The sequence below is a fragment of the Danio aesculapii genome, chromosome 9, assembly GCF_903798145.1.
Source record: "Danio aesculapii chromosome 9, fDanAes4.1, whole genome shotgun sequence".
NCBI lineage: Eukaryota > Metazoa > Chordata > Actinopteri > Cypriniformes > Danionidae > Danio > Danio aesculapii.
The window spans coordinates 44202772-44225202 of record NC_079443.1 but is presented as its reverse complement, the minus strand read 5'-3'; the positions used below and the strand labels follow the sequence as shown (position 1 = coordinate 44225202).

The window sequence follows — 22431 nt, the reverse complement described above, 5'->3', positions numbered from 1 at the left end:
CTAAGGTCTTTTTAATGTCCTAATGTCCTAGTCTTAATGTTTAAGGTCTTTTTTTAAATGATCCTTGAGATGCAACCATGCATGCATTTTTCAAAAGGACTGAAAATATTTGAAACCATTATCATAATTGATATGTATTTTTTTTAAATACAGCACAAAAGGTTCCACCAAGCTTTGACTTGCCTCTTAAACCTGTGACTGTGAATGATGGTGAGACACTTACTCTCAGCTGCCATGTACGTGGATCTCCTCCTCTAAAGATTCAGTGGATGAAGGACAGGCGGGAGCTTTCTTCGTCTGCAAACACAAAGATCACATTTGTTGATGGTACTGCCACATTGGAGATGACCCGTGTGTCTAAAACAGATACTGGGGATTATCTTTGCAAAGCAACCAATGAAGTTGGTAGTGAGTTCTGCAAGTCTAAAGTCACAATCAAAGGTATTTGTTTCTGTATGTGAGGATCAAAGTGTTTTTTTATCATGCTTGGTTATTCTTTCTCTCTTTTTTGCTGGTTTTTAATACAATAGATTTGTTTACATTTTGCTTTATTCTAATCTTGCGATTCTGTTTGCTGTTATTAGTATCATCTAATAATGTATATATTTTCTTTACTTTAATTCTGCTTTCTGGATCTTTCTTGGCCTTTCAACCTTTAACAAACTTTAACAAACTTTTGTCAAGCCAAGTACTTTGTTTTGCTTACAAACAAGCCATTGCTTCCTTACAAATGTTTAATTGCAACTCTTATTCATCTTGCAGCTGTGCTTTTTGAAAAAGTGCAACACACCCTGTTTTTTTTTTTTTAACCATGGTTTAGCCCTGGATTTGGATTATTTTAAGATCTTAAAAATGCATGAATCTCACTGCAGTATTCCTTCAAAATTTCAGAGAAACCAGGTGCTCCTGCTCCAGCACAGGCGGCACCATCACCACCACAGGAAGTTAAGAAATTTGACAACTTGTTCTTCATTGAGGTGCCAAAGAGTGTCCATATTGTTGAGAGTAAGTGACTCCTCTTTAATTTTTTTTCATTTTATTTATTTTGGTGGTGGACTGTTTTTAAATGCAAAGTGTAATTGAATTTATGTGTGATTGCTGTTTTTTATAGAGGGTACAGCTACCTTCATTGCTAAAGTCGGTGGTGATCCCATTCCCAATGTGAAATGGATGAAGGGAAAATGGAGGCAGATGACTCACGGTGGCCGCATCAGTATTGAACAAAAGGGCCAAGAAGCCAAGATGGAGATCAAAGAAGTGACCAAATCTGACTCTGGCCAGTACAGATGTGTCGCCTCCAACAAACATGGAGAAATTGAGTGCAGCACTGACTTGAATGTTGATGAGAAGAAAGAGACGACTGTAGAAATGGTCAAACTGAAGAAGTAAGTTTGTCAAATAGCCAACATGTGGTCTGATTTTTATAATGATGTGCCAGTTGTGCATGTATGTGAGCAGAATTTATTGAGTTGAGTTGACTTTATTGGTACCTGTAGATTCTTTTTGTAGCAAAGTTTGGCATTTGATACAAACAATTAAATCACACATATACAGTTGAAGTCAAAATAATTAGCCCCCTTTGAATTTTTTTCTTTTTTTAAATATTTCCCAAATTATGTTTAATAGAGCAAGGAAATTTTCACAGTATGTCTGATTTCCTCTGGAGAAAGTCTTATTTGTTTTATTTCGGCTTGAATAAAAGCTGTTTTTAATTTTTTAAAACCATTTTAAGACTAAATTATTAGCCCCTTTAGCTAAATATTTTTTCGACAGCCTACAGAACAAACCATCGTTATACAATAACTTGCCTAATTACCCTAGCCTGCCTAGTTAACCTAATTAACCCAGTTAAGCCTTTAAATGTCACTTTAAGATGTTTAAAGTGTCTTGAAAAATATCTTGTCAAATATTATTTACTGTCATCATGGCAAAAATAAAATAAATCAGTTATTACGAATGAGTTATCAAAACTATTATGATTAGAAATGTGTTGAAAAAAGTCTCCTCTCCAATAAACAGAAATTGGGGGAAAAAATAAACAGGGGGGCCAATAATTGAGGATAATTCTGTCTTCAACTGTACATCCCCACATATACATGTACAAAAGTACTTTATAAAATATGACAGTTTATTCAGAGCAACAATAGATGATGGGACAAAGCTATTCCTGTAACGTTTTGTCCTATTAAAAACATCTAAAACCTTCAATCTGATGGGACCAGGAAAAACTCCTCAAACAGAGGCTGAGAGCTACAGCTACTAATGTTCTGGGCAATCCGTAAAAGCTGCCTACTATAAAGGGATTCTATATTCAGCTGTGCTTCACCAATCAACCTGCTAGACCACCCAATAACCTGGCTCATTACTGTTTTTAAGGGACAGACTTCTAAACCATGCCACCAGAATGAAGGAAAGAATAGACTCAATATAAGCACGATAGAAAAGAGTAAGCATATTGGGGACAATGTGAAAACGTGATAGCTGATGCCCCTTCTTGCATACAGCATCACAGTTTGCCTCAAAGTTTAAAAAACAGTAAATAATGATACCCAAATCTAATTATCAGATTGCTTGAAGTGAGTAAAATGTACTCATCCTCAAGTCATTCAACTTTAATTGCTTTATTTATTTTTAATAATATATTGAAATATCTTGTGATTATTTATTCTTATGACATCTTGAACTCATAATTTGTACTCAAACAGGTTTGGAACAAGTATAAAAATAATAAACATGGAATAAATGTTTAATTTTTGGTAAACTATTCCTTTAGCGCATAGGTCTCAAATTGGAGGGCCGCAGCTCTCCACAGTTTTGCTCCAACCCTATCAAACACAGCTGATCCAAATAATTGAGGTGTTCAAAAGAGTCATTAACACTTTCGTTTGTTGGATCACCTGTGTTTGATCAGGTTGGAGTAAAACTGTGCAGAGCTGCAGCCCTTCAGGATGTAAGTTTGAGACATATGCTTTTGCAGTTCTAATAGACAGCTTGCAGTTATGCTATGGACCACTAGGGATCAGAAACACTCAGATGACACTGGTTTTGGATTATACAAGATTAAGTTGTTTTGTTTTGTCTTGTTTTACAGGACACCATCTAAGCAGAAAAGCCCTAAAGAGGAAAAGGATATTGACATTGTTGAGTTGCTTAGGAATGTTGATCCCAAGGAGTATGAGAAATATGCTCGCATGTATGGCATCACAGATTTCCGGGGTCTTCTTCAAGCTATTGAGTTTTTGAAGAAGGAAAAAGAACTAGAAAGTGGAAGACCGGTAAGATTACATCCATTGTTTCTTTGTATTAATTTATGATCAATTTATCAATTTGGAAACTTTGTGTTCGTTGAAATTATTAAACATTTCTCCTAAGTTTCTCCATGGGACATTCCAGTGTCTTTCCACTTAAGTACACTAACCATAACCCTATAACACTTGTGTGTCAATTAATACCTTTACATGTATAACAATTTAATGTGGTTTACACTTTGTTACATTTTTTTCAGTCCTTATCATAACTACCAAAAATTCTGTTATTTTAAGGAAAAAAAAAAAATATATATATATATATGTATTATGACACTCTTTGATACTAAGTCAGTCACATAAAAAAAAAAAACATCTAAATGAGCTCCCTAGCTCCTGAAGTCATGAATGAATGTGTCGGATACATTAATACTGGTAATTACATTACTAGAAAGTACAGTAAGGATCCTGGCTATCTACACTTTGGTGGTGTCAGAACACCCCCATTGTAAAACATCCCTAGTGGTATTCATGAACATTTATGCATTCATTCATTTTTCTTCGGCATAGTCCCTTATTTATCAGGGGTCATCACAGAGGAATGAACAGCCAACTATTCGGCCTAATGTTTTACGCAGCGAATGCCCTTCCAGCCACAACCCAGTACTGGGAAACATCCATAGACTCTCACATTCACACACTATGGCCAATTATTCATTCATTCATTTTCTTTTCGGCTTAGTCCCTTTATTAATCTGGGGTTGCCACAGCGGATTGAACCGCCAACTTACCCAGCATATGTTTTACGCAGCGGATGCCCTTCCAGCTGCAACCCATCACTGGGAAATATGGGCAATTAGTTTATTCACTTCACCTATACTACATGTCTTTGGACTCGGGGGAGAAACCAGAGCACCTGGAGGACACCCATGTGAACACGGAGAGAACATGCAGACTCCACACAGACATGCCCACTGGCCCAGCCGGGACTCGAACCAGTGACCTTCTTGCTGTGAGGTGACAGTGCTAACCACTGAGCCACCGTGCCACCCCCCTATTCATGAACAACAACTTTTTTTATTATGTTATTTAAAATACATTTTGGATTAATACTTTTTTTCTTGTTCCTTCTAAATTTTAGAATCCAATTAGTTAATAAATGTTTGCTAGACTGTTCTGTAGCTGTCAAACTATGTTAATTTTTGCTTAAGTTTGTTTCTTAAAATTCCAAACTCATGTGCCATTATGTTGGGTGAGTTGGTTCATGTGATTTATATTTTGGGTCACACTTTATTTTGATGGTCCATTTGTTGAATTAAATTACATTGCATCTATAAGCCAACTAGTTCTCAATCGATTATAAGTAGACTGTTAGGTTGGGGTTAGGGTTAGTGTAAGTTTACATGTTCTTACAAAGTTTCTTATTGTCAATTAAATGTCTGTTAAAGGAACAGTATCAGCAGATATTAAGCAGACAGTATACTAATACTCAAATGGACTATCAAAATAAATTGTTACCATATTTTGTGCTTCAGAACATTTGTTAAGGGTTTACACAGTCCATTATAGGACTTTTCAGGAAGAGAACATTTTAATGCAATGAAAGATATTTGCAATTTAGACAGCTATTTAATTTATTTTAATTGATTTTAATTTTTACATTTTTTACATTTACTAACTATGACCAAGAAAGGTTTGTAGTGACATAACTTTAAAGCGCATATCTCAAGAATGAAAGAAGTATGTTAATTGTTTGAATGCTTGGATTTGTTACATTTCAGGAAGGGGAAATTGTTGCAAGAGAGTCTGAAGAGGATTTGGCTAAACTTGTTGCTGATTTGCAAAAGAGGATGGAACAAACTGAGGTTTGAATTTTTATTTTTGTATTTTGTTAGATTTATGCCAGTGCTGTGTAGTGCAGCCTCAAATTTATAAATCATATAAGTTTATGATTTTTATGATATAATCACAAATATAAAACCAGGCGGCACATTTTAAAGAATTATAGCGTAAGCATACTTTTCAAACCAAGCATTTCACGAAACCTCTGTTGGGTGTTAAATGGCACCTATTTTATCCCTTTTACAAGAGCTAAGATACGCCTTTAATGTCTCAAGAATGTGTCTGTAAAGTTTCAGCTCAAAATACCCATCGGATTATTTATTTTATGATTATTTTATAATTATAATATATTATTTATTTATTTAGATCCAGAATCTGCCCATTTTGCTGTCTTATTATATTTAGCTGTTTTTGTAGCCTGTGGCTTTAAATGCAAATGAGCTGCTTCTCCCCGCCCACCGTTCCCATGTGCATGTCTGTTTCTCACCATGTGCTATGCCCAAGCGGTAACCTCCCGCTCTCCCCGTTGAAGCAAATACGGTAGTAACTGACACTGCAATTCATCTAAATTCCGCTAGTCCTGGCTCCATAATAGAGCAAATTCCTATTGACCCCACTTTTTTAAATGCCCAACTTTACAGCAGAAAAAAAGGTGTTTACAGCCTGGTATAAGGAACAATTTTGGTTCATATAGCTAATATTACCCTTCATGACAACTGTGAGGGGGGTGAATTTTTTTATAACCCATCAGTTTCCTTTATATTAAGCCTGCATAAATAAGGGCGTGGCCACTTGAGTGACAGCTAGGTCTCGCTGGTTGTTGTCACGTCACCTCAGCTGATTCGTATTTTTATATACATCGTATTTTTGTTTTGTTTTATGTGGCTTTACACAGTCAGTTGCTTTTTGGAAGTATTTCCTACAATTATCAGATAATATGTCATGCTGTGTGCATTTAATTGTGCTCACAAACCATTCACGTTGCCTCCATTTCCCAGGTGAGTGAAATTATAAAATTATACCATCTCTATAAATGTATTTATTTTATTTGAGATCATTTATCATTTATATTTTTCTTTAGAACTGTAATGCACTGCAGAATCTGACAGATTGAGCTGTAGGCTACAGATCAGTCATCTGAAATGTTGTCATGTAGTGCTATGCCTGGATTTCATAAATAGCCTTGTATTTACTAACACAGACTACATTTGAAGTGTTTGGAAGTAATTTGCGTTGTAGTCATAAGAACAATGCTTAGTGGCTCAGTGTATTACAACAGTGTTTTTAAAAGTCTAAATACCTTATTGATCTAGTATACAACCAAGCACATGTGGTCAGAACACAAACGAGTCGCAGGTTATGAAGTAGTAATCGTTTCTCCCAAAGAGCCCTTGTTTGGTATCCCCCAGTAGGTGCGATGACATGCGAACAAAATGGTGACAGTTGGCCACGCCTACTGGTAGCTTCTTTTGCGTTCTTCAGAAACCTATGGGTGACGTCACTGATACTACGTCCAAATCTTTTACAGTCTATGGTTATGTCAGATAAACAGCACAATGACTTAGACAGACTCGGATGAAGTGTTTAATCAAAAATACCAAGTAAGTTTTTTTTATGTATTTGTGGTGGAGTTTATTATAAGCCTTTCTGAAACGATGAGTCACACGCAAATGCCATTTGCAGCGCACACATACACACGTGTGCGTTTACTGACACCATGTGGCCATGGTGATTATAGCGGTTAAAAATGACATTTTAAGTCTCTATTACGATTTAAAGTCTCTATTACAAACATGCTGTTTTAAAAACGTTTTCAACTTATAAAACATGTAAAAATCACAAAATTTGTAACATATATTTTAATTTTAGTTTATTTGCAAAAAAAAAGTTTCTGTGGACATGGGTATACATGTTATAATAGAAACATGGCATCTGTCACTCAATTTTGTGGGCGGGGAAAACCACACTCCTACATCACTTTGCTGTGGGCCTCAAAATCACTGGGATTTGGATCCTATTTTAATGTCAGGAAATAAAAAAAAGAGACTTGTTGTGTTTCTATCACTCCAATATGATAGTGGACACACTATAGTGGATACAAAATAAATGAAAAATGCTATGCTATCAATATTGATAATGGTATCATCAAAACATGTAAAATGAGGTGTGCACATCATGTTCAGGCCCCATTATTTGATTCGCAGCACATTCATGTGTCCCTTTGGTTTGCATGCAGCCTGTCACTGTGGCACGTGACATCACAGACCAGACAACTACAGTAAAGAAGGAAGCTGTGTTTGAATGTGAGATCAAGATTAACTACCCCGAAATCACTCTGTCCTGGTACAAAGGAACACAAAAACTTGACAGTGGCGACAAGTATGACATCAAAATTGTGGGTGATCGTCACATCTTAAAAATCAAGGACTGCCAGACAAGAGATGAGGGCAATTATCGTATTGTGTGTGGGCCACATATCTCCAGTGCCAAACTGACAGTGTTGGGTATGTAGGAACATTATTGGAGATTTATTTGAATGAATGCCTCATGCTATATTAAATATGCATTTTACAATATTGACTTTTATTCTTTCTGCAGAAGCTGAGGTGGAAAAGCCTATGCAGGATGTAGCTGGTAAGGAAGGCCAGACATGTACACTGACTTGCCAGTTGTCTGTACCTAATGTAAAAACCCAGTGGTTTAGAAATGGGAAACTTTTAGAGCCTCACAGCAGATATACATGTGCTGTGGCCAATTACACTCAGAAGCTCTCAATCAAAGATGTTAGGCCAGAAGATCAAGGAGAATATACCTGCAAATATAAAAATCTTGAAACGACTGCCAATCTTTGGATCGAAGGTTGGTATAGATTCACTGAACTATCAGAATGTAAAATAGACCATCTACTAACCTCTTCTATCATCATCATCATCTGTGACTTCTTCTTAACCTCTTCCTAACCACACTCTTCTTGTTTTAAATGCCAGGACTGTTTTGTCTTCATATTTTCCTGGCTTTCTTTGATAGCAAAGCATAAGAGAGTATGTTAGGCAAATACAAATAGATTCCGCTCCTAATCATCCACCTTGCGTTATTCCTTTCTAGCTGAGCAAATACATTTCACCAAACGCATCCAGAACATTGTGGTGCGAGAACATCAGTCCGCCACTTTTGAGTGTGAGGTGTCTTTCGACAATGCAGTTGTAACATGGTATAAGGACACTTGGGAGCTTAAAGAGAGCCCCAAATATACATTCCGAAGTGAAGGGCGACGCCACTTCATGATCATCCGCAATGTTTCCTCTGCCGATGAAGGTTTGTGGAGTTCCAGTGGGGGACCATTTTTCGTTTTAATAATATTACATCAGAAGGCCCATTTAACCGAATTAATAATTCTTTAGGCGTGTACTCGGTCATTGTCAGATTGGAGCCCAGGGGTGAGGCTAAAAGTACAGCTGAGCTTTACCTGTCAGGCAAAGGTCGGTACAGCTGTCGTGCTCCAGCATTCACTTAACAAACATTCTCTAGTAAATGAAGGCTCCTCACATTTATTTTTTCTATTTTTTTCTCAGAAATTGAAATAGAAAGGGTACCTTATGGTAAGTATGTGACATTTTATTTTACGTAAATACCTAAAGTTTATCCCATGCTGAAAAAACAGCATATGCTGGTGTTAGGTATGTTTTGATGCTGGTCCTTGTTGGTCTATTTCTGATCATGTCTGACCAGGACTAGTTTAAGGCCCAATCACAATTCTACCCCTTAACCATTCACCTTACCTTAACCTTCATGTGAACGTGCAAAACGAGAGGTAGGGGTTTCCCAATTCCCTTTAGCTTAAAGGCGTAAGAAGAAGGGCTAGATAGAATATGTTTTAATACATCCATAACTGTGTTCGTGTTTTACTATCATGCTTTGAAAAAAAAAAAGCTAAAATAAAGACCGCTAAATTTCGCTATCTATAATCCATAATAATAACTTCTGCATAGCAGTCCCAAAACATACTTTCACATCGGTCACTCGATTAAATACCCTTTAAGAAAGTCAAGTAGCTGGGAATTACCTTTTTACAGTGTCTGGTATAATGTTAATGTTGTTTTCGTGTGTTTACACTTTGTAAATGCACAGTAGAGTTGTAAGCTTATTGCCACATTATATCATTATAATAAATTACATGATATATGCCTACAGTGATTTGCTGAAGATAAATACCAAAAAAAAATACCAAACAGCAGTCGCAATCGTCGATCTCATATGAAGCAAGAGTTCGCAATGACATGTAGTGCTCTCCCATTTCTTAGGGATACATTTTGAAGCCCTTCACATTCCGTTTCAAGGGCCAAGGGGAAGAGGTACAAAAATAAAATTGGGATTGGGCTGTAGCCTCAGACGTCACACCAAGCACTGCCCACAGTCTTTTGGCTAAATGTCTGATTAATATGGCACACTTTTCTGGAAACACTTTAACAGATCGTCAGTCTCTTCAAGATTTCCAGAAGTCGAGTGTGCAGCAATCTTTATCAGCCCACCTGCAAACAAGTCTAAGCATTTATAAAAAGCTGTGATGTTTGTATCGATGACAGTACTCATTAGAGAACCTTCTGAGACATTGATAAATGAGTGCCTGCACACCCATCTGTTACTGTAAGGATAACTTTTTGACATTAAGCATTTATCAATTTGGCTTAACTGCTGGATAATTAAAAGTTTGCAATACTTACTGCATAAAGCCCTTGATGATGCAGGTATAAATGCAGGTATGCTTATATTCTTGTTATTTTAATGGCAGTGAAAACCTTCAAATATTCAAATATACTCACAAATACAACAACACCTTGCTTTTATAGATCAAAGAAAATGTTCACTTAGTCATCTGTCTTCCCAGTCTGCCTGATCTTTATGTAGAAATTTGTCACCAAAATATTCTTACATTTATATAGTGCTTTTCTAGACACTCAAAGTGCTTTACACATTGGGGGTAATCTTCTCATCCAGTGTGCAGCATCCACCTGGATGACTCGACAGCAGCCATACTGCGACAAACAGCACACCACACACCAGCTGATTGGTGGAGAGGAGACAGTGATGAAGCCATGATATGGGAATGGTTAGGTAGCCATGATGGACAGAATGCCGGGCTTGAACCCCTACTCTTTTTCAAAGGACATCCTGGGATTTTTAGCAACCACAGAGAGTCAGGACCTCGGTTTAACATCTCATCTGAAAGACAGGAAAATTAGTTGGTTAACCTGTCAGTCACAAAACATAGTGTGCAGTCCTTGACCATTCAAAGTTCCCAGACCTTTAGCTGTCAGTCTGAGGTCTGGCTAGGCAAGATTAGACCAGCAAGAAATAGCATAAACAAGCAAGCCAGCATTAAAACATACCTTACCAAACATATGGTGGGTTTTTCAGCTGATCAGTAGTGCATATTGTCAATTTTTCTCACACAATCAATTAATTTCTGTAAGCAAACTAAAGAATGTTAAATAACATTCACACAGACATCCCAGATACATCAATACAAGTGCCTGAGGCAGCTACATTAACCATTGAAGGTAAGATTGTGATCATATTTAAATTCACACAATTAAAATATCCAAATCAGTATCCACAGACAGTTACTCATACATTTATTATTTTCAAAACAAGCGGAGTCTTCTATGGAGTACTATCATTATGAGGAAAAAATGGAAACGCAAGGTAAACTGCCTTATTATGAGACTAAAACTAACTTTTTCATGTCATCATATTCATATAGTGTCATTCACTAAAATTGCAAAAATATCTCAAATCTTTGTAGATCTATTAACTTCATTTTAACCATGCATCTGTTTAGAAACCACACACAAAAACTAATGTAAAAGAATAACACGTTTGTGCGAGTTTTGTTTTGTCTGTTCCTCAACATCTTGCGTGAAATAACCAGAATAACGTCACATTTGAAAGAACTTGTCGCTGGACATGTATAACAACTTTTTACCCTTTACCAGAGTATGTGAGCTGGGCAGAGGAGAGTGTTGTAGAGGAAATATCATACACAGGTATTACTGAGAGCTTTTGGGTCAACAAATTTAATTCAACATGATGTTCTAACCTTCTTTCATCTTTTGATTGCCTTCTGTTATATGTATGTTTGTGTGTATGTATGTATGTGTGTATGTATTTGTTTCGTTCATAGTAAAATCTGTATTCATCCACATGTGTCTTCATCATTCCCTCAAAATACACCACTAATTTGTCCTGTGTGTTTTTGTGTGTGCTGTCATAGATTTTCCAGTGTGAGTTGGTTAATGTGTCAACGTTTTTAAAGTAATTTATGTTATGTTTTGTCTTTTCATGTTTCTTCAATGCCAGATACTGATGGCTATTATTTTAAGTACTTTCTTTTTCTCATCAGCTCCAAGGGTCCCGATCGAAGAGTCTGTCACTAGAAAAACCATGGGAATGAGAGAGGAGGCTCGAACTACAGGTAATGAAAGAGTATAAAGCAACTCGCTGCTTTGCTTCTTGTTGTCAAACATGCTTCATCTTCATGTCTGTCATGTTTATATGTCTGTCTGTAAAAAGGTTACTTTTACATCGTTAGTTATGTTATGTGTCGTGCCTTATCAATGTTGCGTGTTAGTCAAATTTGCTTCTGCAATATAAAACAATGTCAATACACTCATAAACATTAAAAATATATTTTTTTTCTTACAAATATGCACATTACACTGCACATTTTTTTATGTTTGAAAGTTTTTTGTTATCTTTAAGAATGCTTTGATGCTGTCTTGTATTCTGTGGATGTGTCATTTCGTCCATGTGTAAATTTCAATGATTTCTCCTTAATTGTCTTGATGCTCTTGCATGAAATGGTTGCTTTGAAACTAGCCAGTAGATTTGATATTATAGAGTAATTCTTCTTAATATTCTCAAAGAATTCGAGGAACCTGAACCATCTAAGCCAGTGGAGCTAATACCTGAAGTACCTGAGAAAGGTATGCGATTGTCTGTCCCATGTTGTCTGTTTCAGTGTCAATAAGTTGTTTTACATAATTATGTGTCTAAAACTTTATAAGCATTCTTACAATTCTGTATGTTCTGTCTTTACTTTGTCTAACCGAATTATTCTTACAATTGTAATGAATTTTTGTCCAAAAAAGCCAAAATGCCTGTGGAAGAAATAGTTACTGCAGTTACAGTGCCAGAGCCAATTGAACGCCCCTCAGCAAAAGGTATGGAAAGATCACATGGCATTATGTTCAATGTTAAATGTCACATTAGCTGTTTATACATGTGTGCATAATACACCTCTTAAACTGAAGTCTTTCTATGTTTTCTTGTGAATGCAGACATTTAAATGTTTGTTTTTTATATGTTAGTGCAACAATGTTTTGTGGCCAGATTGTTTCTTTTTTTTTTTTTGCTTTTTGGAGCTCACACATTACCATCTTAATTTTGTCTTTTTGATTTTTTAACTTCTGCTTTGTGTCCTTTTTGATGTTGAGTACTTGTCCTTATTCTTATTAGACGCTAAACCAAATGTCAAATCTTTTGTCTGTCATTTCTTAATGTCTTTCTCTGTTTGAGTTATGAATTTAACTGTTTTCTTTCATGTCTCAATTCTTCTGAAACTGTGAATGTACTAATACTAAAAATATGTGTTATATGAAAAAGTGCCACAGCCACCTGTGGCTCCAGCACCTAAACCTGAAGAGCCTAAAGCTGTACCAGTAGCTGAGCCCAAACCAGAACCAAAGCCTAAACCTGAAATTAAGCCAGAGCCTAAGCCTACGCCGGTGAAGAAACCCGAGCCACCTCCAACCAAAGGTATTGTTAAATGCTTTATGTTGTGTAGGATTCTTGTCTGTAAGGATTTCATGTATCTGTCTTTGTTGTTGCAATTGTCTATCTTCCACAAGGAAGTGCATGTACTGTGACGGTGTATGTTCTTTGGCATGTGGTAGGGAAAACTGTAAACAATCCAATGCATGTTCTTTAAAGTTCTTGAAGAGGAAACGAAGCCAAAAACACCCATTCAAGAACCGCCAAAGAAAGTGCCAGCTAAACCTGAGGAAGCCATTGCGGTTCCAACTGAAGAACCTCCAAAGAAAGGTATAGACTTTGTTTGTTTGTTTCTGTATGTGTATTTCTTTAATCAGTCACTCTCTTATAAGGACCACATGACTGGTTTTGTTTGTCTGTGTTTTTGTTCTGCATGACAACTGCTGTTTTCTTTTTGCTGTACTCTTATTGTTAAATTTTGTTCTCATTATTTGCATTGTGTATGTTTTCTGTCTAGATGCAATTTATAAACGATTTTGTTGTTGCAATTGTCCAGCTTCCATTAGGAAGCATGTATGTGTGACATTGTGTTCTTTGATGTTTGGTTACAAACTTTGATCTTTAAAATGCAATGTATATCCTTTAAAGTTCTTGTAGAAGAAAAGAAACCAAAACCACCAGTTCAAGAACCACCAAAGACATTGCCTACTAAACCCGATGAAGCCATTGCTGTTCCAATTGAAGTACCTCCAAAGAAAGGTATTGACTCATTATTTGTATGTAGGCCTATTTTGTTTATACAGTTTATTTCTTTATTTACTTGCTGCTGTCTTATGTGTTACATCCGACTTTTCTGTGGCTGTGTTTGTCTTTGTCCTTTGTCTTTGTCTGTAGCATTACTCGGTTTAAGTGTGTGCTGTGTATCTGTTAAAGTTTACTGCGTATGCTTTGTCATGAATTTTTTTAAAGGGTATTCATATACTTGTCTTTATTGGTACAATTGTCTAGCTTCCATTAGGAAGTGTATTTTGAGTGACACTGTGGATTCTTTTATGTTCGTATAAAAATGAATCTTTCAACAAATAAATGCATGTCCTTTAAAGTTCTTGTGGAGGAAAAGAAACCAAAACCACCAATTCAAGAACCCGCAAAGAAATTGACAGCTAAGCCTGATGAAACCATTGCAGTTCCCATTGAAGTACCTCCAAAGAAAGGTATAGACTTACTTTTTCAGTGTATCACTGATTGTTGTGTGCTTCTTTATTAACCTGCCACACTCTTAAGAGGAACACATGTCCTCATTGTGGCCTTTGTGTATGTCATTGTCTTTGTCCTGCAGTATAGTTACATTTTAGTGTATGCTTGTTGTGTGCTGTTTATGTGTTGTGTAGCTTTTTAAAGGGATTTTTTATATTTACATCTTTTTTGTTGCCTTTGTCTATCTTCTGTTAAGTGTATTATACGGTATTTTCTGTGTTCTGTGACATTTGCTTATGAAAATGCATCTTTAAACAATTAAATGCATGTCATTTAAAGTACTTGTGGATGAAAAGAAACCAAAACCAACCATTCAAGAACCACCAAAGAAATTGCCAGCTAAGCCTGAAGAAGCCATTGCAGTTCCCATTGAAGAACCGCCAAAAAAAGGTATAGACTCACTTTTTAAATGTAGGGTTTTTTTGTTGTACAGATATGAGTTTCTTCTTTTAACATGCCACACTCTTAAGAGGAACACATTTCCTCATTGTACCTTTTGTGTATGTCATTGTCTTTGTCCTGCTGTATAATAGTATGTTAGTGTATGCTTGTTGCGTAGTGTGTTTTTCTTATGTGGATTTTAAGGGGATTTTTATATGCTTGCCTTCATTATTGTAATTGTCTAGCTTCCGATAGGAAGTGTATTGTATGCGACTTGGTGTGTTCTGTGACATTTGCTTATGAAAATGCATCTTTAAACAATTAAATGCATGTTCTTTGAAGTTCTTGTGGATGAAAAGAAACCAAAACCAACTATTCAAGAACCACCAAAGATATTGCCAGCTAAGCCTGATGAACCCATTGCAGTTCCCATTGAAGAATCTCCAAAGAAAGGTATTGGCCTTTTTTTTTAAAGGAGGGCTGTTTTTGTTGTACAGATGTGTTTCTTCTTTTAACTTGCCACACTCTTATGAGGATCGAATAGCCTTTCAGTGGCTTTTACTTTAACTTTTTAACATGTTGTCATCTCTGTTGTAATTGTCCAGCTTTCGTTAAGAAGCATATTGTTTGTGATATTGTGCTAAAGAAAATGAATCTTTAAACAATTAAATGCATGTCCTTTAAAGTTCTTGTGGAGGAAAAGAAACCAAAACCACCAATTCAAGAACCATCAAAGAAATTATCAGCTAAGCCTGATGAAACCATTGCAGTTCCAACTGAAGAGCCTCCAAAGAAAGGTATAGACTCACTCTTTGTAATCAGGGCTATTTTTTGTTATATCTCTTTCTTTATTGAATTGTAATACTCAGAAAACATTGCCTTTGATGAAAGTTGGTTTGTACTTATCAGAATTATTCTTAAAACAATGCGTGTTCTTTGAAGTTCTTGTGGAGGAAAAGAAACCAAAACCAGCAATACAAGAACCACCAAAAAAAGTGTCAGCGAAACCTGAACAAGTCTTCACAGTAGAAGAACCTCCGAAAAAAGGTATAGGCACATACTAGGTGATATATGTAGGGCAAGTTTTCTGTTGTTTTTATTAATTCAACACTTCTATGAAGAACACCATCTGGAGAACTCAAAGTTTGGAGTTTGTTCCTTGTATGTTCTTGTGTTTGTCTTGCTATATTTTTGCGATTGCATGCATTCTTGTTGGTAGCTTCTACCGTACCTTATCTAACTTCTTGATTTCTTAAATATCTTAAGTATTTAATATCTGCTTGAATGATCTTTCATTCATCTTGTCTTTTATCTTGTTACTCTTAAAACTGAAGCATTCTTCTTAACTTTAATATTCTTTCTAAAAACAAGAACCTTCCAAGAAGCCAGGGGCCCCTCTGTTATTGACTACACAGAGAGAAGACTTGGTTGAGGAAAAGCTGCATAAAAAAGAGACTGTTGCTTTGCCTAAAAAGCAGGAAATTGTTCCCGAAGAGGAAATTGTACCTCAAAAGAAAGATGTTCCTCTATTTCCTAAAAAGGATGAGAAAAGTTTACCTGAAAAGACAGATGTTCATCTTACAAAGGATGAGGAAATTGTTCCTCAAAAGAAAAAAGTAACAATTCCTGATAAAAAGGATGAGGCAATTTTACCTAAAAAGAAAGATGTTCCTCCTAGAAAGGATGAGGAAGTTGTTCCTCAGAAAAAGGACATCCCACATCCTTCTAGAAAGGATGAGCCAATTGAATATAAAAAGAAAGATGTTGTTCTTCCTGCTAAACAGGAAGATAAAATTGTTCCTCAAAAGAAAGAGGTCACTCTTCTTCATAAAAATGATGAGGCAATTGAACCAAAAAAGACAGAAATGGTTCCTCCTGCTAGACAGGATGAAGAAATTGTTCCTCAAAAGAAAGACGTTGCTCTTCTTTCTAAAAAGGATGAAGCAATTGAATCTAAAAAGAACGATGATTTCCTTCCTTTTATAAAGGAGAGTATAGTGCCTGGAATGAAAGATGTTTCTCCTCCTGCTAAACAGGATGAGGAAACAGTACCTAAAAAGACAAAGGTTCCTCTTCCTCGTAAAAAGGATGAGGCAATTGAACATAAAAAGAAAGACATTTCTTATCCTCATAGAAAGGATGAAGAAAATGAACCTATGAAGAAAGAGATTCCTCTTCCTCCAAATAAGGAGGAAATTGTAAATCAAAAGAAAGATGTTCATTTTCCCGCTAAACAGAGTGAGGAACTGTTGCTTAGAAAGAAAGGTGTTCCACCTTCTCCTAAAAAGGATGACATAGTACCTCAAAAGACTACTAAACAAGATGTATTTCAGACTAAGCCTCACGTAAAAGAAATGATTCCCACACAAATTTCGGAGAAGACAGAAGAAAAAATAACTTTCTCCATACAAGAAGTTACACCTCTACAGAAGGAAGTGATACTTGCTGCAGAAACTCTTTCAGAAAAGAAAGAAACAGAGGAAATTTTCCTTAGAGAAGAAATTAAACATCTTCAAAAGGAAACTTCTCTTAAACCAAAGCTGGAAGAAAAAGGAGATGTATTGCCTAAAAAGAAGGAAGTAATTGCCTTAACTAAAAAAGAAGAGATCATAATGCCTAAAAAGAAAGAAATTCCTCTTCCAGCTAAAAAGGAAGAAGTACCCATAAAGAAAGAGGTGACCCCTACAAAAGGTACAAAGATATCTGACAGTCTTTTATTCTTTGCCTTCATGTTTTAGAAACTTCTCTTTGAACTTATCTTCAACTATTTCATTGTACTAACTTCTTTGTGTCTGAGTCACATATGTTTGTCCTTTGTCCTTTTATCAGTTTTTCTTATTTTTCTTAATTAACCTCTTACCACTCGCTAGAGTGATCTCTTGATCTTATAGAACAGATTCTCTTAAATACAAAACTGTGCTAACAGAAAATGAAATGCTTTCTCAAGTAGTTTTGGATTCACCATGGAAAGAATCTCCTAAAGAAGACCTGCAAAGAAAGTTGGATACAACTCTTTTTCTCCCCACAAATTATGAGATAACAGGAGGTACATAAATCAAACTCCATTGTATTCTTTCTTGCCCTTTTATTTTAAATTGTCGCTCTTTTAGCTTATTTTTCTCTTGAACAACATTGTTCTTTTCATATTTTGTTTAATTTGAATAGATACTTGGTGAAGCCATTTTTTAGGCTCCTTCACTTGAATTTATTTTTAGATCTCCCTTGCAAAACTAATGTTTTAATATATACTTTCTTGTACTTTCTTTGTTGGAAACACATTCATATTTACATCTAAGATCTTCAAGAATTCAATTCTGCTGTGAAGAAGGATGAAGTCATTCAATCAGACAGTCAAGGAATTGCAGTGAAGTCACTTCTTTTGGAAGAAACTCATAAAGAGAACATCTCTTGTTTAGAACTTGTATCACAAGCAGAAATACCCCACAGAGGAATAGGTAGCAAAGAGACTGAGAATTTACAAATTGCAAAACAGGAGGATTCTTCAAAAGAAAGCATATTGTCTTCAGAATTTACAAGTGAAACATTTTCTCATGAAGGGCTACCTAGAGAACCTGTAATAACAGGTAAGCTAAACAGTGCTCACAATATGATTTTGAAATTGTGGATTGAGAGTTTTGTTTAGTTGCACCTCAAGTGTCGTTTAAAGCCCAGAGACCATATTATTTTGCCTTCAGCTTATAAAAATTTTTCCTTTGAATTCCAAGAATCTTCCAAGAAGCCAGAGGTTGCTCGGTTTATTGCTACAGAGGGAAATTTAATAAAGAAAGATAGAGATGGAAAATTACCTAAAAAAAGAGGGACTGATGCTTTCCCCCAAAAAGAGGAAATTACAAAGATGCTTTCTGAAAAAGAGACTGTTGCTGACCCTACAAAGAAGAAAATTGTGCTTCAAAATGAAGAATGTCTTCAAAAGAGAATTCGAAGCAAACCATTTGCTAATTCTCTTCAAAAGAATGAAGGAATTGCTGTAATAGAATATTCTGAAGGAAAGAATGAAAAATTTGCTCCTAAAATGAAAGCAGTTCCTCTTCCTCCTAATAATGAAAATGAATTTGAACTTCAAAACAAACATATTTCTCATCATGCTGAACAGGGTGAGGAAAAGTCACCAAAAGAGACTGACGATTGGTCTAGAAAGGCTGAGGAAATTTCATTTGAAAAGAAAGAGATTGTTCTTTCTCCAAGAAAGAGAGAGAAAATTGCACTTTCAAAGAAACAGGTTACTCTTCTTCCTAAACAGGATGAAGAAGTGTTTCCGAAAGAGAAAGATGTTTCTTTCAGAAAGAATTGGGCAATATTCCCTGAAGAGAACGAGGTTCCTTATCCCGCTAAAAATATTTATCTTCCTTATAAAGAGGAAGATGAAGTTGCAATTCAAAACAAAGACAATTCTCTTCCTGCTAAAGAGGATGACAATTTTTTACTTGAAGAGAAAGAAGTTTGTTCCAAAAAAGATAAAGAAAGTGCATTTAAAAAGAAAGACATTGATCTTTCTCCTAGAAAGGAAGATAAAACTGTATTTATACCAAAAGAGGTTACTCTACCCTGTAAAACAAAACACAAAATTGGGCTTCAATTGAAACAAGTTTCTCTTCCTGCTAAACAGGATGAGGAAATATTGCCTGAAAATAATATTTTTTCTCCAAGACAGGATGAGGAAATAATGGCTAAAGAGAAAGAGGTTCCTTATCCGTCTAAAAATGAACATGAAATTGTGTTCAAAAAGAGAGACATTTATCTTCCCTATAAAGAGGAGGATAAAATTGCACTTCAAAAGAAAGAGGTTGATCTTCTTACTAAACACAATGAGAAAATGTTACTTAAAGAGAAAGATCTTAATCTCAGTATGGATGAGGAAATTACATTTGAAGAGAAAAAGATTGTTCTTCCTCCCAAAATGGAGGATGAAATTAAATCTGAAAAGGAAAAAAAATATCTTTGTCAGAAAGAAAAGGAAACTGCTCATCAAAAGAAAGAGGTTCTTCTTTCTGTTAAACAGAATGAGAAAAAGTTTCCTAGAAGGAAAGATATTTTTCCCAGAGTGGAGGAAGAAATATTGCGTAAAAAGGAGTATTCTTATTCTCCTAAAAATGAAGACAAAGTCAGATTTTTAAAGAAGCAGGACCTTCTTTCTGTTAAAAATGATGAAAAATTCTTACCTAAAGAGAAACAAGTTTTTCCTCAAAAGGATTGGGAAATATTTCATGAAGAGAAAGAGGTTCCTTCTCCCCATAAAAATGTTTACCTTCCGCTTACAGAGGAAGATGAAGATGCACCTCAAAAGAAAGACTCTCCTCTTTCTGTCAAAAGACAGGATGGGAAATTTTTGTCTAAGGACAAAGATGTTCCTTATCCCTCTGAAAAGGAATATGCAATTGTATTCAAAAAGAAAGAGATTGATATTCTTGCTAAACAGGATGAAGAAATGGTACTTGGGATTGAATTTAAAAAGGAAACACCTCCTCTTCATGAAAAAGAAAAGGAAACTGCTGATCAAAACAAAGAGGTTCTTCTTACTGTTAAACAAAATAATGAAACATTTCCTAAACTGAAACATGTTCATTCCAGAAAAGGGGAGGAAATATTTCCTAAAAGTCATCAAGATATTTGTCCTAGAAAGGGTGAACAGTTGGCTAAAGAGAAAGAGGTCCCTTATTCCACCAAAAAGGAACATGGCATTTTATCGAGAAAGAAGTTTTATCTTCCCCATAAAAAGGAAGATGAAATTGAATTTCAAAAGAAAGAGGACCCTTTTGCTGGAGAACAGGATGATGAAATTTTACCTAAAGAGAAAGTTTTTCATCCCAGTGAAAAAGGTGAAATTGTATTTGAAAAGAACAAAATTGTTCTTTCTCCCAGAAAGGAAGATACAATTACAGGTCAAACAAAAGAAGTTCCTCTACCCTGTAAAAAGGAAGAGAAAGTCGCACAGAAGGAAAAGGTTACTTTTCCTGCCAAACAGAACAAAGAAGTTTCTCCTAGAAAGGATGGACAGATATTCTCTAAAGTAAAAGCAGTCCCTTATCCCTCTATAAAGGAAGATGAAACTGCATTTAAAATGAGAGAAATTTATCCTCCATTCAAAATGGAAAAAGAAATTTCACTTCTAAGGAAAGAGATTCAACTTCCTGTTAAACAGGATAAGCAAATGCTACTTAAAGAAAAAGATGGTCATCCCATAAAGGACGATGAAATTGTATTTGGAAAAAATGAGATTGTTGTTTCTCCCAGAATGGAAGATGACAAATCTAATGCAAAAGATGTTCTTTATAAAAAAGAAAAGGAAATTACCTATAAAAAGAAAGAGGCTTCTCTTCCTGCTAAACAGGATGAGGAAGTGTTTCCTAAAAACAAAGAAATTTCCACCAGCCAGGATGATGAAATATTGGATCTAGAGAAAGAGGTTCCTTGTCCCTCTAAAATGGAAGGTGAAACTGTATCTAAAAAGAAAAAGATTTATCTTTCCTCTTTGCATCAAAATAAAGAGGTTCGTGTTCCAGCTATACAGGATGGCGGCATGTTACAGAAAGATCTTTGTCCCAGAAAAGAGGATGAAATTGTATTTAAAAAGAAAGAAGTTCCTCTTTTTGATAAAAAAAGAATAGACATTTCATATCAAAAGAAAGATGTTCCTCTTCCCATTAAACAGGAAATGTTTCCTAAAAGGGAAGATGAGGAAACTGTGTTTGACAAAGAAATGGGTTCTCTTCCCAGAATGGACAAAGGGATTTTACCTAAAGTGAAACCAGTTTCTGTTCCCTATGAGGATGATATATCTCTCATTATAAAGAAAGCAATTCCTCTTCTTTCTAATAAGGATGAAGAAAGAGTAACTCTGACTGAAGACATGACTTCCTCTCCAACACCAGAAGTAGTAGTTCTACTGAAAACAAAGCAGGCTCCTCAAACAGAAGAAATTCTTCATCAGAAGAAAGAAATAACCCCCACACATATTTTGAAGGAAAAAGAAGAAAGTGCTCATAAAAGAATTGTTAATCCCTCACCCGATAGGGAAGAAATTGCACATCAACATAAGGAAGTGTCCCATACAATAAAATTGGAAGATAAAGACAATATGCCAAAAAAGACTGTCGCATTTCCTGAAACAGAAGAACTTGAAGAAAGACCAAAAGACCCAAAGAAAATTATCATATCTGAGGCTAAACAAGAGAAAGATGATGTTCAACCTAAAAATAAGGAATTGTTTGCGGTCACTAACAAAGCAGATTGTATAGAACATCAAAAGAAAGAGGTCATTCTTTCATCCAAAAAGCTTGAAGAAAATGTGTCTTATAAGAAAGAGGTGACATCTTCAAAAGGTATAATGACGCCAGACAACATCTCAACAGCCTGTTTCTTGTTAGAGAACAAGATACATTTCTTAAAATTTTTTTTTTTGAGCTTAATTGTGTTTAGATGTTTGTGTGGTCTTGTGTGTCACTTGTCCATTGTTGATCAAGACAATTAACACAGAAATTTCTTACAACAAGAACAACATTATTAAATGTTACTAACCTCTTCTGTGTCCTGTCTTGAAGTCATAAATAATCTTACAAACACAGATCATTTCCGTTTCTGTTTCGTGTATAAAATGTTACATATTGTGCTTGTTAAGTCTAATGATAAAGCTACCGAATATGGGGTTATAATGCACAATTTTATCTGTGATGTAAAGTGGCAGAACCAGAGAGGAAACCGTCACCTGAAAAGATACCAGAGAAACCTGTTTCTGTGAAAGAAGTTGCACCCCCAAAAGGTACTATGGGGAATCTTCAACAAAAGCTTCTTATTCCATTCAACATTTTATGTTACAATTAGTCTTATCGTTGTGGTACATTTCTGTTGTTTGTCCTGTTTTTGTCTTGTAAAAAATCTTTAACATCTTGTACTCAGAATTTTACCTGCTCATCCTAAC

The 22431-nt window shown here is 35.5% G+C and overlaps 1 protein-coding gene across 1 annotated transcript in view; it reads left to right on the top strand.

The window, feature by feature from the left end:
* The window catches only part of ttn.2 (titin, tandem duplicate 2), a 174867-nt gene that overhangs the window by 56407 nt on the left and 96029 nt on the right, over positions 1-22431 (top strand). The window contains 25 exon segments of the mRNA XM_056465825.1: positions 154-441; positions 892-1005; positions 1112-1385; positions 3092-3275; positions 5027-5110; positions 7324-7591; positions 7686-7946; positions 8193-8402; positions 8489-8566; positions 8660-8686; positions 10592-10645; positions 10740-10790; positions 11081-11131; positions 11488-11559; positions 12011-12070; positions 12236-12307; positions 12750-12902; positions 13077-13187; positions 13506-13616; positions 13961-14071; positions 14394-14504; positions 14838-14948; positions 15182-15292; positions 15438-15542; positions 22192-22272. Coding sequence (XP_056321800.1) covers positions 154-441; positions 892-1005; positions 1112-1385; positions 3092-3275; positions 5027-5110; positions 7324-7591; positions 7686-7946; positions 8193-8402; positions 8489-8566; positions 8660-8686; positions 10592-10645; positions 10740-10790; positions 11081-11131; positions 11488-11559; positions 12011-12070; positions 12236-12307; positions 12750-12902; positions 13077-13187; positions 13506-13616; positions 13961-14071; positions 14394-14504; positions 14838-14948; positions 15182-15292; positions 15438-15542; positions 22192-22272 — 3153 coding nt within the window.